This window comes from Rhipicephalus sanguineus, chromosome 1, assembly GCF_013339695.2.
Source record: "Rhipicephalus sanguineus isolate Rsan-2018 chromosome 1, BIME_Rsan_1.4, whole genome shotgun sequence".
Lineage (NCBI taxonomy): Eukaryota > Metazoa > Arthropoda > Arachnida > Ixodida > Ixodidae > Rhipicephalus > Rhipicephalus sanguineus.
In genome coordinates this window covers 305,156,624-305,172,183 of record NC_051176.1, presented here as the reverse complement: position 1 = coordinate 305,172,183, position 15,560 = coordinate 305,156,624, and the positions used below count along the sequence as shown (strand labels likewise).

Sequence of the window (15,560 nt, the reverse complement as noted above, 5' to 3'; positions counted from 1 at the left end):
TAATCACTGCTATGATTTGCTAGCGAGAAAGCGGAGAAGAAAACTATCTGAAGTGTATTTGACGGCAAACGCTTCCGCGAACGCGCAACTGACCTACCAAGCGCGGCAGATCAATGTCCTTCTGTAGAGTGCCTCGATGTCCTCTTCGCCGCTCGGGCGAGGCGGACATTGAGGCACTCTACCAACACCCTCTAGACTGTGTTGACTCTACCCTTCTGCTTACGGTGGCGCCTCTGGTGGCCACTTTTGTCCCTATTCGCAATGCCCATAGACTGTCGCGCCGCCAAGCGGAATTCAGGAGCGTCCTCTCGAGGAGGGTTAGTAGACGACAAAATGGCAGCACTACGCAGTCGCTCCCTGGTTTGGCTGTGCTAGCCTCAGTGTTAACGCGTTGGCGAGAAAGAAACACTACGACTTTGCATGTTCCCTGCATCAGTGAACAAACCGGGCCCTCCGTGACACGAGAAATCTGATTCGTTCTTGCGAGGCGCGAAGTTTTCGTGAAAATACGTGGCAACTCGCTCTTTCAATGCTAGCCCAGCGCGTCCACATACTATCAGCTTCGCGAGACTTTCTGTAGCCACGTAGGTTAGTTAAATGTTATCGTGACATATTCAGTTGAAGCTCAACCTGTTTTACTTGCATATAGCATTGGTCAGTGTCTCTTGTAGTGCATGAGTCCCATAACACTGTACGCAGGAGGTCGCGTGGGCTCGCGATGTGCTCTTGTACAACTGAGCGATCTCAAGTTGGCGATACATTAAAATAGGACCTCTATCCTTAGTCAGCAAAGCGCTATTACGAATCGTGCGAGCGACGTTTCAATCATTAGAGGACGCGTCTGCTCGACGCCTTTCGTGGAGCGAACGCTCTCCACGCCGTCCTTCGCCAGTGTGTTGGGTTTCATAGCCACCGCTGCGCCGCTTGTTTTTGTACGTTTGTTGATAGGTGGCAGCACACTGCAAGTGGTTTGTTGTTGACCGGTCGGAGAGCAAAATCCTCTCCGCGCCCAGACGTCTCTGAGTGGTCGAAGTCGTTCGGCGGAGGAAATTCTTCAGATTGCTTTCAGCAGTGTTGTTGAAAGAAACCATCTTGACGACGAGGATTTTTCACTGGGCGTAGAAGACTGTGAAAGCACCGTGAGTGACAGCGACGATGAACCACCAGCTGCTAACTCACGAGCAGCGAGTTGCACTTCACGTCCCCTCGTGCGTTAATGTTCTTTCACGCTCGTAAGTCACTTTGATTGTATTTAATGTATAATATCCTTGAGCGAGATCAAAATAAAAGCATAGTCCCTCTTGTGCATTGCATGTATCACAATTGTTGTGGATATTACGGAGCGCCACATGCCGCCAACACGCTCGAGCTTTACCAGCGAAGCGAAATGGTTAGAGCGATGGAACGTGCAGTCACGGCCACAATCCACGCCTCTCGGCTAACTTGTTCGACGTTGCGAAAAGCATACATGTGCATTCTTTTCAATTTCATGTTTCGATCGTGCTGATCGAACCTGCAACATGAGAGTGAAGTGAATTGCACACGGCTAGTCTCAGCATGGCTGCGACACAAGCGCTACTGAATGGGATGTTAAATGCTTGTGTTGCGTTGAAGACGTAACTCCGCGTTCCCGACTGCGCAAGTAATGTCTACGGCGTATTATGTTTGCAAACCATCACCACGTTAAACGTGTGGTCCCGTGCAGCGGCGATGGCGCTACTCGCTGGCGGCCTACTACTGCCGCAAATCTGTCAGGCAGGCTCGGTACGTACTACCTCGGAGTGCCGTTCAGCTCATACGTCAATTCTAGTTCATGCAGTTTTATGTAGCACGGACAGGATTTCGCAAAGCATCGTTAGGCACGGTAACGGAGCTGAAATATAACCTTTCACACCGCAGCAAATAATTAGGTGGCGAATACTTGGCACTTTCCATGGTTTGGGAAAGTATTTTAGTCTCATATCCATTTCAGCGTAGCTCATGACTTCATCCGGTGAAAGTGGCACGGGCCGTACGTCCGCACATCCTATCTGTTCCTATGCTAACAAACGGGTTGACCCTCCTCCTGGCGCCATCTTGAAAAGCACGGCGCGCCACCTATAGTTCGTGGGCATTGCGAATATGAAACTTTCGCGGGAGTTTCATGACCAGTAAAAAGTATTGAGGGACCATGGTACGAGGGTTCTTGGCGAGCAGCATAGTGAAGACATCGTCGTCGATGCCTTTCATAACGTTGCGTGTCTTGTCAGACTCAGGCATGGCTGCATCGGCTTTCTTGCACATGTCCAGGTCGTCTTCTATGTAGCTCGTAAAAGACTCACCGGTCTGCTGAGCTCGTTCACGTAAACGCTGTTCGGCTTGCAGTTTACGAAAGGCAGGGCAGCCAAACACGTCGATGATGGCGGTCTTGAAATCAAACCACGTGGGGAAATCGGTGGTGTGGTGGTTGTACTACAGGCCCGCCACACCCGCGAGGTAGAAAACCAGGTTGCTGAGTTTGCCTGCCTCGTCCCATTTATTGGGTACGCTCACATGCTCGTACATCGCAAGCCAGTCCTCAACGTCGGTACCATCTGCGCCAGTGGCGCCCCCCCCCCCGCCTGAAATCCTGATGGAGGGGGGTGTTTTACAGAAAAAAAATGATAAAAATGGTTGTTTTTCAAGGCTTTCACCAAGCCCCCCCCCCCCCCCCCGAAAAAAAATTCCTGGCTACGGCCCTGTCTTGAGGCATGGTAGTTGGTAGGGTACGGGATCTAAGCTCCAGGGGCATCGAATGGAAGCACAGCACCTCCACCAGTTTGTTGAGGTGTTTATTTGACGGCAGTCGGCGACGATGCGCAATGGCGACAGTCAAGGCAAAACACGGATTCACAGCGCGAGCGGGAAGAGCCAAAGAGGACGACCCACTAGAAGGCTATCGAGAGCGCAACCCATTACTCATCTCACAGGCTTTGCTACAATGGTCAATGAAGCCTCGAAGCGACTTGTCAAACCTAGCTAAAAATATATTGCACAATACAGAAGCAACGCTTGATCCTATGCAAATACCCTTTCCCTTTGCAAGAATATCGACCCTTCAAACTCTATAACCGTGGATGAGAGATACATCGCCAATATTTCTAAAAAGGCATCAATTGACAGACACTCCGCAATTATTCTGAAAGGCAATCGGCCCCGATTGTTCGATTAGTTCACGTAGAGCCACAAAAAGTTCGCCGTGGGGTATGCTATAGAATAAATCATCAATATCGATTGAAAAAGCAAAATTAGCTCCTGGAATTCCCTCGTTGAGCACCTGCACAACATCAGTCGCACAGCAGACACCGTACGGGTCTTGAGCGGGGAGGTTTTTCAGCTGTTTCTGCAAGAATTGACCCACCAGCTTTTGCCAGGATCCTGCTTCCGTTACAATGGCTCTGAAGGGGCAATCTACCTTGTGGGTTTTTGCAGAGAAAAACACCTGAAGAGAATTTCCTTTGCAGTTCTTCACAGCCTTAATTTGCTGGCTTTTCAAGTAACATGAACCAACTGGCCCAGATTTCGACACTTCTGCCCTTACCTCGTTGTCTTCAAACTCGTCCCCCTTCTAGCCCTTGGCCTTCTCCTCTTTCTCCTGCTTATCATTTATCATCTTATCCTCCTCCCAGTTGTCTTCAGATTAACCGTTCTTGTGTTTATGGTCCACCTTTTGGACCTTCTCATCATCGTCTTCGGACACCTCATTCCAAGTCTGCTCCCGCGGAGACATCTCCGCCTTGGTGTCACCACCGCGCTTCTCCTTGACTGAGACGACTTCGTTGGCTTGCGGCTGTGTTGCGTCGGTGGCTTGCTAGTTGGTGGAACCTATGGCATTTCTGTGCGAACTGCGGCAAAGCCGACGCAGCCACTCGCCTTTGTTCGTCCGATCTCCGGCAGCGCTTAGCAGCTCTCATGGCTGCCGAAGATCATCATGCAGTCCAGACGGCGGGCAGCGATGAGCAACAGAACAGCCAATGCGACGCCGCCTCTCCCACCTACGAAAGCTGTCGTACCCGAAACACAGCCGGAGCCCCACGTGGGGCACCTGTGTGGGAGATGGCCGTGTCTAAGCCTCAGCAGTCAGTACATGGCAAGGCCCAGCAGAGTTCGTCAATGCCCATGCACAGCCCCGGCCATGGCCAGCAGCGCCTGGGTCGCCGCCCAGCCGCCCAGCCCCCGAGCACCAAACACGGCACGCGCCGCTAACCACACCTGCACCTCGTCGTCGTTTGTTCCTTCTCTGCAGCGTCCCTCTAGTGGCTCTCCCATACACTATGAAAGTTCATTTTTATAATAGAGTGCAGCTGAGCACATCACCCCCTGCAGTACACCAGTCTCCCTCGTCACCCGTCTCCGTCGAGATACTGCGTCACCAACTCTCGCGTAAAGCGTCCTGCCCGACAAATCTCAATAATGTTTAGGAAGTTGGTGCAATGCTACGACAAATGTCTCAATTGAAATGGCAACTATGCAGAGATGGAGCTGGTATGCGTGCCTAAATGTTCCAAATAAAGAGTTTTATTTTCACTCTGGCTTTTATTTCACTCCTGATCGAACCTTTAAAAAAAAACAGCCCTCTGTTTGTTTTTAAAGGCCAGCTTTTTTTTGAAAATCACTTTGGTCAGGGACAAGGTCTAACATTCGCCTAAAAAAAATGCATAGCATAAATCTGAAATATCTTACCTTTCAGGGAAGGCAGTCTCAATGCACTTGAGAAAATTCAGTAGGTTGCGGCAATACAATGGTCCTAGCATAATCATGTTGATGACCAGACGTGTAATTTCTCTGTTGGCAAAAGCATACCATATATATTTTGCTAACTCATTCATTCTTTAAGTGTTAAAAGGATAAAACTGCACCTACTCGGTCAACAACGCTGCAACGGTGGTATTCCTCAGATCAGCATACAGCCGATACAGCACATAAAACAGTAAGTGGATGCCAAAAGGTCCAGGTGCTAAGCAAACATGCCTCTTGAGAACACGCAAATAAGGTATCACAGCATCTAGCATTTTTTCTGGAAGAAACAAAAAGTTATATCACTTGTGAATGAGAGAAATTTCATTTAGCAAATCAAAAGTGAACCTGGACTAATCAGTGTACTTACATAAATAAAATTAGAAAAGAAGAGCTATGATCTAAGGCTTAACACACTGCTATTCAAGTTGCTCTTACACAACCCTTAGTAATTCCAATCTAAAATGCTCAAGTGCAGTCATTCAGATGAAACATTTTTTTTTTTAATATTGAAGTTCATTCCACATTGTACAGCAGCTAGGCGAAACCTACAGAAATCTATAGCCATGATTTATTGAAAAGAACAGCATAGATCATCGGCTAGGCACAGCAAAGCCTGTATAAAAACAGCCAAAGCATGTTTGAGTTGTTTTTGTTTTTCCTCGTGCATTAGCCTCCCTGTTTTCTCTATCTTACATATATATCCCTTGCGGATAACCAACTAAAGTTATGAAGATATTATGCAACCTCGACATCGCAGGCACTCTGTGGCCAGAGGCAACTCAAATGATTAAGGCAGCCAGAAGATACCCTGCCTCAAATACCTCCGAGGCACAGCCACCCAACCAACTAGGCTGCACTTCCACTAGGTTTTAAAGTGTAGTGGTTATGAATCTAAACGAAGTACCTTTCTTTCTTCTTCTTTTGTTCTATGTTGCCTAGAGGGCAGATTCGGACAAGCAAAGCACCTGAAGGGCTGCACCTTTTCTGCCTCTATACGATGCAGTTGCTCACAAGAGCAGAAACTGGCCTCCCTAGTGCATTATTTGGCCGCCATCTCCAATACTGTTGTCTCAGACTAAACACTGGCCCTTCGCCTCCAGCGGCTGTGGAGCATCTCACTGTAGCAGCGGTCAAACTTGCAATACAGCAAAAAGTACAAAAAATCACTTAATCTGGACAGGCCGCAACTGGAAATTGAACATGGCAATGCTTCACACTCAAACTTACTCAAGTGAAGGTAGACTAGTGGAACTACCAGAAGAATTAAAAAGTGCTAACTGGGATAGCAGTGGCCTTAGAGAGATTAGAAGAACTGGGGTAGCATACACAGTGCTGACAAATGGACACATCCCATGTCACAGAGGGACCCCAGAGGATCAACGGTATGGCATGGGGTTTCTATTCCACGGGTATATAGCGGGAAACATTGATGAATTGTACTGCATCAACATAAGGGCAGCATGAAACACAATAAAACTAAGTAGTAGATACAAACTGAAAATAGTACAATGGTATCCCAACGTACAGCCATGATGATGAAGAATCAACAGTGCTAAACATAAAACGAAATATACCCTAGTGATATGCGACTTCAATGCAAAAGGAGGAAGAAAGCAGGCAGGTTAAAAATCAATTGACAACTATGGCTCCAGGAATAGGAGAGGAGAAATGCTGGCGGAATTAAAAGAAAGAAATGGCCCCTTTAACAAACACCTTCTTCCGAAAACATAGAAATAGGAAGTGGACATGGTAACACCATAATTGGGAAACAAAAAGCAAAATACATTTTATAATGCGCGGAGACCCAGGCATAGTACAGCAAAAAGAAGTAGTGGGTAAGGTAAAATGTAGATGTCATAGGTTAGTGAGTGCTCAGATCGCACTAAACCTGAAGAGAACAGACCTAATCACTAAAAAACAAGCAAACATGGATACAGCCAAAATTAAAACAGGAATTTTAGGACTGCCTTTGCAAACATATATAGGCTTTAGAACAAGTGTGGTGTCGCGCTGCTTGCAGTATGCTGAGCGCAGTCGAACTGGCCACAGAAAAGAACTGAGCTGTGACTACAAAGCGGGCGTAATAACAAACGTTATTAACCCCTTAAGTGCTTTATTTTTTTGAAAATTTCCCAACCAAAAGTGCCTATTTCTTTTATTGCTGATTTCGAATCTGACTGTACTAAAAAGTAGCTAGTCGAAGCTGAAAAAATATTTGTACCACATACTTAGTCAATCAAAACACGGAATAACGCAAGGGGGCCTGTTGCACCTCCTGCACCAAAAGCGAGTTTCCTTTCTCAACTTTTTCCCGTTTTCTCCTCGCTTCCGAGAGCAAATGAAGCACTTTTGAAGAAACTGCTGAATATATTCCATAAGGTCATCTGGCGATGACAAGTTGAAAGTCTTGTCGGGAATTGCCAAGAATGGAAAGCGAGGAGGCTTCACAGGAAGATTGTCCGCATCGAGCAGGATCCACTGGCGAGCACTCGCGATGTTCGCTTCCGAGCTGTTTTCATCATCACCGGAGAAGATGCTCAATTCACCGCCATCGCTGTCTTCCCTTCCGGACACAAGATAAACATCTGTATCCGAATCATCATTACTCGAAGAAGATGACGAAAATGAAAAGCTTCTTTTTCGTGTTGACGAGCCAGTTATGCATGGGTGGCCGCCACCGCAAGCCATCTTTTCATACAAAAACCGCGCTCTTTCCGTAGGAAAAAAATTAAATTGTCAAGTAAATGCTGCCATCTGGTAGATTACATGCAATCTAAGCTGTAGAAGAGCGCCTCTTGTCCTGAACGCTAGAGGGGAGTACCTATTCCGCTAGGATGAGCTCTGCTCGTCCAAAGCAGTTAAAGGGTTAAATGTGAAGCATTTTTTAGTGATCCAAAGGCACTTTGACCGTTTCTATCTATGTATCTATCTAGCCGCCTACATCTGGACGCTCTCGTGGTAGTCTCCTTAAATACCAAAATTTGCATGGGAGGGCATTAGTGTATGACGAACATGATGAACAGGCCATTACATGAATAGCGTGAGATACTTGTTGGGTACATCATGAAACCCTTTCCCTCAGTCAAAAGTGTGGCACATACCCGTATACCACAGCCCATGGAATGTGGGTATGAGCCACAGGTGATTCACAGTTTGTATCAACCCAGGAACGGCGATAACAGACTTTCAAAAATCTTTGCATGATCGCGATATGGAGCTTGTGTCGCAAAAAATGTGAGGCAGGCGTCGGCAGTGTTGTCGGTGAGGGAAATATCAGAGGGATGGAAAGATTGAAAATCACGATTAGAGCCGCAATCGAACCCAGGCATTCTGCATGGCAGTCAAGTATTCATCCACAGTGCTACGCGAGTGCTTGAAACTGCTCACGAAAAAGATCCTACAATGGCGTCATATCGCGGCAATGTCAACTGTGCTCGCAGTGTTTGCTATTGGCGTTTGTAACAATGCAATAAACATTAAATATTAACTCCTATGACTCTCCAAGCTATGGTCAACCATTGCTCGACCCGGAGGAGTATGGCAAAAACTGTTTATGATGTGCACATCATCGCACCGTAGTGTGTAGTTCATTTCGATAAAATTGACATCTAAGGTGAGCACCGATGCCACATCGGACCATAGGATACCCTTTCAGTGAACGTGCCTGGTAAGCCCACGACCAATCTCGTAGCCAGGGGGGGCAGGGGGGGGGGGGAGTCTAGGAGCCCCCTCCCCCAAATTGTTGCTTCCCCAAATAGATACTTTCCTCAAAATAGGTGCTTTCCTCAAATAGTCAAGGACTTCAGCAAATGCTCCCCTACCACCCCCAATAAATTCCTCGCTACGGGCCTGCCCACGATGTACCCATAACTACTCAAAATGTACAAAGAAGTCGGTCCAACGCATAACACTTGACTCAAAGCAATAAAAGAAATCTGTATAGGCCACTAATCGCCTGCTTCGCATGACATCGACTCCCAGAATGAGTGGGATCTGCCGAATTTTTTCATGCCAGCAGCATACATTTATAGAAAGCACTCATGTCACCAGTGACATCACGTAAAGTCAATGCTTCATACGTTAAGGCAACAACACAAGACAGCACTGACACTTGGCACGCACCATAGACGCTATCACAAAAATATTGAAAACGTGGGGCTTGTTGGTGTAGCATTGCAACCCACCAGTGCACACTGACGACAAGGAAGGAAAGGAAGAACACACCACAGCACTGACTCGCAGCATATCAGCACTGTGATGTGCTATTCTTTCTCGTCCTCGTCATGATTGTGCACTGGTTTAAATACGCTGACAGTTGCAACAAAACTTAGCAGCACATCCAACAAAATATGAACACTTATCGGTAACAAACAATGTGCAAAAGAAAATAACAGTCAATTACTGACACCCGTATCAGTCTGGCTTTCAGACAAAACAACCAACTCGCATCCTGTATCCAGGAAGGTCAGTTCGTGGCAAGGGAGTGCTAGAAGGATCATCAGGTGCCTTCGCTTAGCGTGGTTGGTATCCAGTTTTATTTCTACCTATCATATGCCTGCGGAAAATCACAGGTACCTCTGTCATCCTCGCAGTCCTTCTGCCGTGAGACAAAGCAAACTCCTGTTCCTTTTCAGAACTACACCAGTGGAAGTTGTAACAATATACGACCTCGGCTGCCTTGGAAGACGCAGGACTTGCACTTTCACCTTGCAGTCCCACAGTTCAGGTCTGGCAATGGAAGAGCCCTATGACGACCTACGCTGCTGTTGACAGACGGTTGTATCACAATTTCTGAACTTCTTGAGGCTCATCCTCTGAGGCAGAAGGCTCTTTGTACGTGGCCACCTGCCCATCAGAGGTTGTGTAGGGCTTTCTCCAAGTGGCCCTGAGGTATCCCTGTACGCTAGCAGTGAAAGATAAGGGTCCTTTAATCAAACATGTAATTGCTTGGATTATCCTTTCTACTTCACCATTTTCCTGGGGGTATCGGGGCTCGACGTCACAGTGCGAAAGCCGTGGTCACAAGCGAACAACTTATACTGATGGGACACAAATTGTGCCCCATTATCCGAAAAAACAACCTCCAGTATGTCACATCTTGAAAAGAAACTTCTGAGGTGCATAATGACAGTGGCACTTTTTGCTGAATACGAGGTCTGTTAGAAAAGTATCCGACCTTATTTTTTTTGCGAGCACCTAATGGATTTGAAACAAGCGCGCTTGCATCAGCCGACCTTGAACCTTCGTGCGCATGCGTGAATTTTTTCTCACCTGCCAATAGAGTCAGTCGCTGGGACGCAGCGTTTGAGTGAGGTCGTGCGCAGTGCCCACGTCGGTTTTTCATTGCAAGGAAAATGACGGAGCGACTGGAGCAGCGCTACTGCATCAAATTTTGCCAGAAACTGGACGACAGCCAAGTGGAAACCATTGGGAAGATCAAGACGGCTTTCGGTGATGACGCTATGAGCCGCACACAGATTAAGGAGTGGTACAACCGGTTTAAAGACGGCCGCACATCGGTGGAGAGCGAGCCACGCTCCGGTCGGCCATCAACATGCCGAAATGACCAGGTCATTGCCGAAGTGAACGCTGTGGTGATGCGGGACCGTCGTGTGACTATCCGGGAAATTGCGGAAGAGGTGGGCATCAGCACTTTCTCTGCACATTCCATTATGGCCGAAGATTTGGCCATGAAGAGAGTTGCAGCGAAATTCATGCCGAAACTGCTCACGGTGGAGCAAAAGCAACTTCGTGTTGAAGTCTCACAGGACATGCTGGATTTCACAAGCAGTGACCCTAACTTCATTATCACTGGTGACGAGTCTTGGGTGTACGGGTACGACCCGGAAACCAAATTCCAGTCGTCACAGTGGAAGCATTCCACGCCACCAAGACCAAAGAAGGCCCGCCAAGTGCGCAGCGACGTCAAAGTGATGCCGAGTGCTTTTTTTGACTCCCGCGGTGTGGTACGCCACGAGTACGCACCACAGGGTCAAACAATCACCAAAGAGTACTACAGGGATGTCCTCCAGCGCCTACGTGATGCTGTGCGGCGCAAGAGACCTGAGTTGTGGTCAACAGGAAACTGGCGCATCCATCACGACAATGCTCCTGCACATTCCTCACACTTGGTTCAGACTTTTTTGGCAAAAAGTCAGACTCCTGTAGTTCAACAGGCTCCTTACTCTCCTGATATGGCCCCCTGCGACTTCTGGCTGTTTCCCAAACTCAAGAGGACATTGAAAGTAGAGCGATTTCAGACAAGGGAGGACATTACGGCTGCAATGACAGCTGAGCTAAACTCCATTCCGAAAGAGGCCTTCTCAGAATGCTTCCAACAATGGCAGCACCGCTGGGAGAAGTGTGTGGAGTCCCAAGGGGACTACTTTGAGGGGGATTTGGTTTCCAACGCTCCAATTATGCCAGTTTTTTTTCTTCCACCAAAGGTCGGATACTTTTCTAACAGACCTCGTATAGCAAGGCTATCTCTGAGCATCTGGAAAAATAATCCACGACCACCAAATATCATTTCACCTGAATATGGCAGAGATCAATGCCTAGCTTTTGCCAAGGACACTGTCGAGTGGTTGTCGGAATCATTGGTTCCGACTTTTGCTCCCTATGCTAAGTGCATACAGGGCAATCGGGCACCAAAACTCTGAGCTGGAAACTCAACCCAGGCCACCATACACTCTCTGGCTCGAGCTCGAGGAACAAACAAATGCAGTACACACCGTAGTGTAACGAACAAATGGGCATTTATTAGCACCTTTTATACAGTGGCGAGCCCACGAGCCGAATCTTACAAGCAACTACAGTAACATGAGAAATAACGCTCTAGAATGCCAACACACACAAAACAACATAACACAGACAAGGGAACACAAATGCAGCATCGCCGACATTCGACTCACAGCAGGAGTCCGTGCGCACGAGCTGTGGAATCACACCACGGACCTCCCTCCGAGAGACTACCATAGACAAGCAGTGTGAGGAACCAAAGAGCCAGAGAGCCGCTCCTCATGGACCCACATAGCATCGCTGGCAGGTGGCACCTCCACGGGAACACAACACCAACTCTTGCTAGATGGCGATTACGGTGCTAAATACGCCGCGTTGTCTACGCTAACTACACCGCCATTAGTGCCCCACAGTGAAGCCGACCCGCAGGATGCGCAGATGCCACAAAAAGAAAACAACTTACAAGGGGTGCGAGCACCCCCACAGGCGCACACCTTTCAGCAGCACACCTTCGGCAACTGTGGCTCTTTTTACCAGTATTGATGCAAGACCATTGACACTCATGAGAACTTCGGCCAGCATTTTCAGCTGAATTCCACGAGAGATTGACAGACTTCATCAGCTGCTTGTTACGCTTCCACTCTTTCAAAGAGGCTGGCCTCGACGGCATTTGACAAACAACCAGAAAAATATCCGGCAACATCGCCAACACTCCGCGCATGAGCATCAATTTCTTTTCCCTGAAAAGCGTTTAAGCTAGAGCATCATCAAGTCATTTGCACCACAAATTAAGCAGCGCACCGTGTACCAAGGCAGCTATGGGAAATTATATCTATACCCTCCTTCTCACCACTGCCTTGCCTCCTCAACTCATGAAACACCCTTGCGTCGCTGGCGATCGCAACGCATTCAACGGGTTGAGCTTCGCCATTTTAAGAAATACACAGTAGCTGTTATTTGAAAGATACATAATATAGACGTGCAATAACTTTGAGAAAAAATGTAGCTTAGCCCCTCTCGTGCTTCAGTCTAAGTGCGCCCAGCAGCATGCCATCTGCTGGCAACAAAGACGAAGCGCGTGGAGTAGTTGATATCTGCTCCGACAAGTGCTGCCACACTACCAGCCAATCTTATTTTACTCTCCTGAACAGCGACAGCCTGCAAAGGCATGCGGACAAATAAGTATTTGAGAACGATCACCGATAAGCATAAACTCGGGCAATGTGGTTATGTCTTCAGGGGCGAAGTAACAGCCGCAGATGCGTGGATCCTGGCGTTAACTGGATAGCAAGAGTCTGACGCTCACGGCAGTGATGAGCTGAGGCGACTCCGCTCGCCAGATGCCTCACAAACTTTACACGATGTCGCAGCTTTACAAGTCACCAATTGTTAGATTTGTGGCACACAACCCAGCTAGGGCAATTCATGGTGTCTGAGAAAAGAGACCTCGAGATAAACACTGTCGCTCAGCTCAAGTCAACACGGAGCACGTTGTAACACGGGCAGACGACGCTCGCTGCCCACTGGAGGTTCAATGACGTGGACTGGTCATATCCAATCAGATTGGCCGCAGGGTGCTACGAAACGTGGAACAATGATATGTGTAAAAGGCGCGAAAAGTTTAAAACTCGCTCGGCTGAGCCGCTTCAATCTGTAGCGATTCACATGTTTAAAGTCTTGTAATAAATCACACAACTCACGCAGAGAGCTTAAATCAATCTGCAAATGATTCCTAGGACTTGCTTTATCGGCTCAATATGTTTATACAAAATCGTCGAAACCGTTTCAGGGTTCCTTTAATATCTCAAGTAGAGGTGCCGCCTTGTACAACTATGGCGGCTCCTCCCAATAGTCGGCTGGAGTGTTTGCGGTCTTTACGGACTACAGTAAAACCTTTGAAAAATTGAGTGTTTTTCGCACCTAGATTTGTTCCTTGGAGACAAAAAGCGACTGGTGAAAACTTGATGGTGTCCTTTATCTCACCCAAATTTTGTATTAGCCCTCTACAGTTCCAATGAACGATAAAAACCCCAACAGAATAAAATTAAGCAAATAGACATGTATAGATTGGTCGGTGGATTTAAAAGATGATGGGTGACATTATTTAGAACTTGAACTGCTAGTGCTGCCTTAGGTTACAGAGCCCTTTCCAGGCCCTGTAATGCGGGCTTTTTCTTTTTTCTCGCGCGCTCCAAGAAGCTGCGTTGTTCCTTTGGGATCTGCGACGCCAGAGCCATGTTACTTGTATGCATCACCTCTTCCGAGGTGGTGGATAGTGCCTGTTCAGCAGGCATGTTCATGGCAGCTTCGAGCCTTGCACTTGCAGTGGCCCTGGGTCCGGCAGAACTGGGAGTCTGCTGGCCCTCTTTGGTAGGTGGCGGAGCAGCACAGGCTGCTCACGCTGGGGGCGCGACCACAGTCACACTCCGTTTGACTCTTGCGGGTGCCGGAAGATGTGGCGCGATGCATCACATCGGCGGAGGAGGAAGTGGACTGGTTTTGGAGTGAGTAGCGGCCTCTTGGAAGGACAGGTTAAATTTGACTTTGATTTGTTTCTCTTTTTCCCATGAGGAGCACAATTTCGAGTACGCAGGATGGTCTCCTTCACAGTTCACAGAACGGCTGCTCACGTGCAAATGGCAGATGAGTGCACGTTGGATGCACAAGTTGAGTTGTAGCGCAATTAAAGCTCGACTGCTTTAGCTTTTTCTCGAGTGGTTGCTTATATCGAAATACTGATTATAACGAATTTTGCGCTGTCCCGCTGACTTCATTATAATGAGGGATTACTGTATTTTTGCCAGAAGGGAGTACGCTCTGCCACAGCGAATGTATACATGTACATCCATGAGCAAAAGCATGCAGACCACGGGAGTGCATGCCAAAATGCATTGACGCACCATCTGCCGACGTGGCACCTGTTGTCGAGAGGTGCGCTAAAGCAGAAGTGTGCATGCGCGTCCCATCATTCATGCGGGCCTGTCCAGTAGCCTTGCCCGGTATGATTACGATGCTCGTCAACTAAACAATAACTGGGTGCGGCTTTCTCTGCTCTGTCATATCTGCACCATTGTTTTACATTGCGGCTGCGCTGGCTCACGCGTTCAGCGTGCATGACTTTATTTATTTATTTATTCATTTATTTATTTATTCATTCATTTATTTATTTATTTTTCCATTTATCGCGCTGCGCACTCTTTTCTGATGGCTTTAGATGACTCGCGCGAAAGGACTTGTTCGTTTCTTTCATCGGCGTTGTGTAATCGCAAATGGTTCCCTTATTTGCTGCCGCACATCGAAGCACGGCATATCGAAGCGCGATAAATGCAGAAAAAAAACAAGGCGATGCGTGTCAGACGCGCGAGCTTGCCTGGCCGCAGCCGCTACATAAAACAGTGCAGATGCGACGAAGCAGAGAAAGCGACACCCAGTTGACGCTTAGTCGACAACACCGGGCAAAGCTACTGGACAGGCCAACATATATGATGGGACGCGCACGTGCACTGCTGCTCTTGGGACCAGCTCAATAGCAGGTGCCTCGCCGCAGATAGCACATAATTGCACTTTGGCACACGCTCCTGTGGTGCGTATAGTTTTGCTAACGGGTGTACATAAGATGAGTGTGCACAAATTGTCACATTTTTTTGCTATCTGTTCTGGGTCTAACACACTCTACCAGCTGTTTTTATCATCATCATCAACCTATCTTACTTTCACTCCAGTGGACTTAAGTAAACTCAGCTAGTCCAGCTTCACTTGAGAGGGTTCATGTGTTGAATTTCGCCAGTATGGAGGTGACAGCAGCCAACGTGGCCGTACCATCGTCGCTGCTTTATCAGGAAGAGCGAACACCCGAAACGGAGCAACAGTGGCTGCGGTGTCCTGCTCAGCCCAGCCCCAAGGTGTTCTCTATATCCCATGGCTCGCATGCCTCAAAAGCCACGCAGCGCTCCTCCTCTTCATCAAACCAGGTTGGCGGGACCCCACTGTCGCACAGCCACAGAGGCTATCCCCTAGCACGGAGCGTGACAGGAGTGGCCATGACAAGTGGCCATGCCATG

The 15,560-nt window shown here is 48.0% G+C and overlaps 1 protein-coding gene across 4 annotated transcripts in view; it reads right to left on the bottom strand.

Moving 5' to 3' along the window:
• The window catches only part of LOC119379400 (uncharacterized), a 297,764-nt gene that overhangs the window by 193,189 nt on the left and 89,015 nt on the right, over window positions 1–15,560 (bottom strand). For all 4 annotated transcript variants that reach the window (XM_037648718.2, XM_037648716.2, XM_037648717.2 and 1 more), the window contains 2 exons: window positions 4,882–5,035; window positions 4,702–4,803 (listed from right to left, as the gene is read on the bottom strand). In XM_037648718.2, coding sequence (XP_037504646.1) covers window positions 4,702–4,803; window positions 4,882–5,035 — 256 coding nt within the window. The remainder of the gene's footprint in view (window positions 1–4,701; window positions 4,804–4,881; window positions 5,036–15,560) is intronic.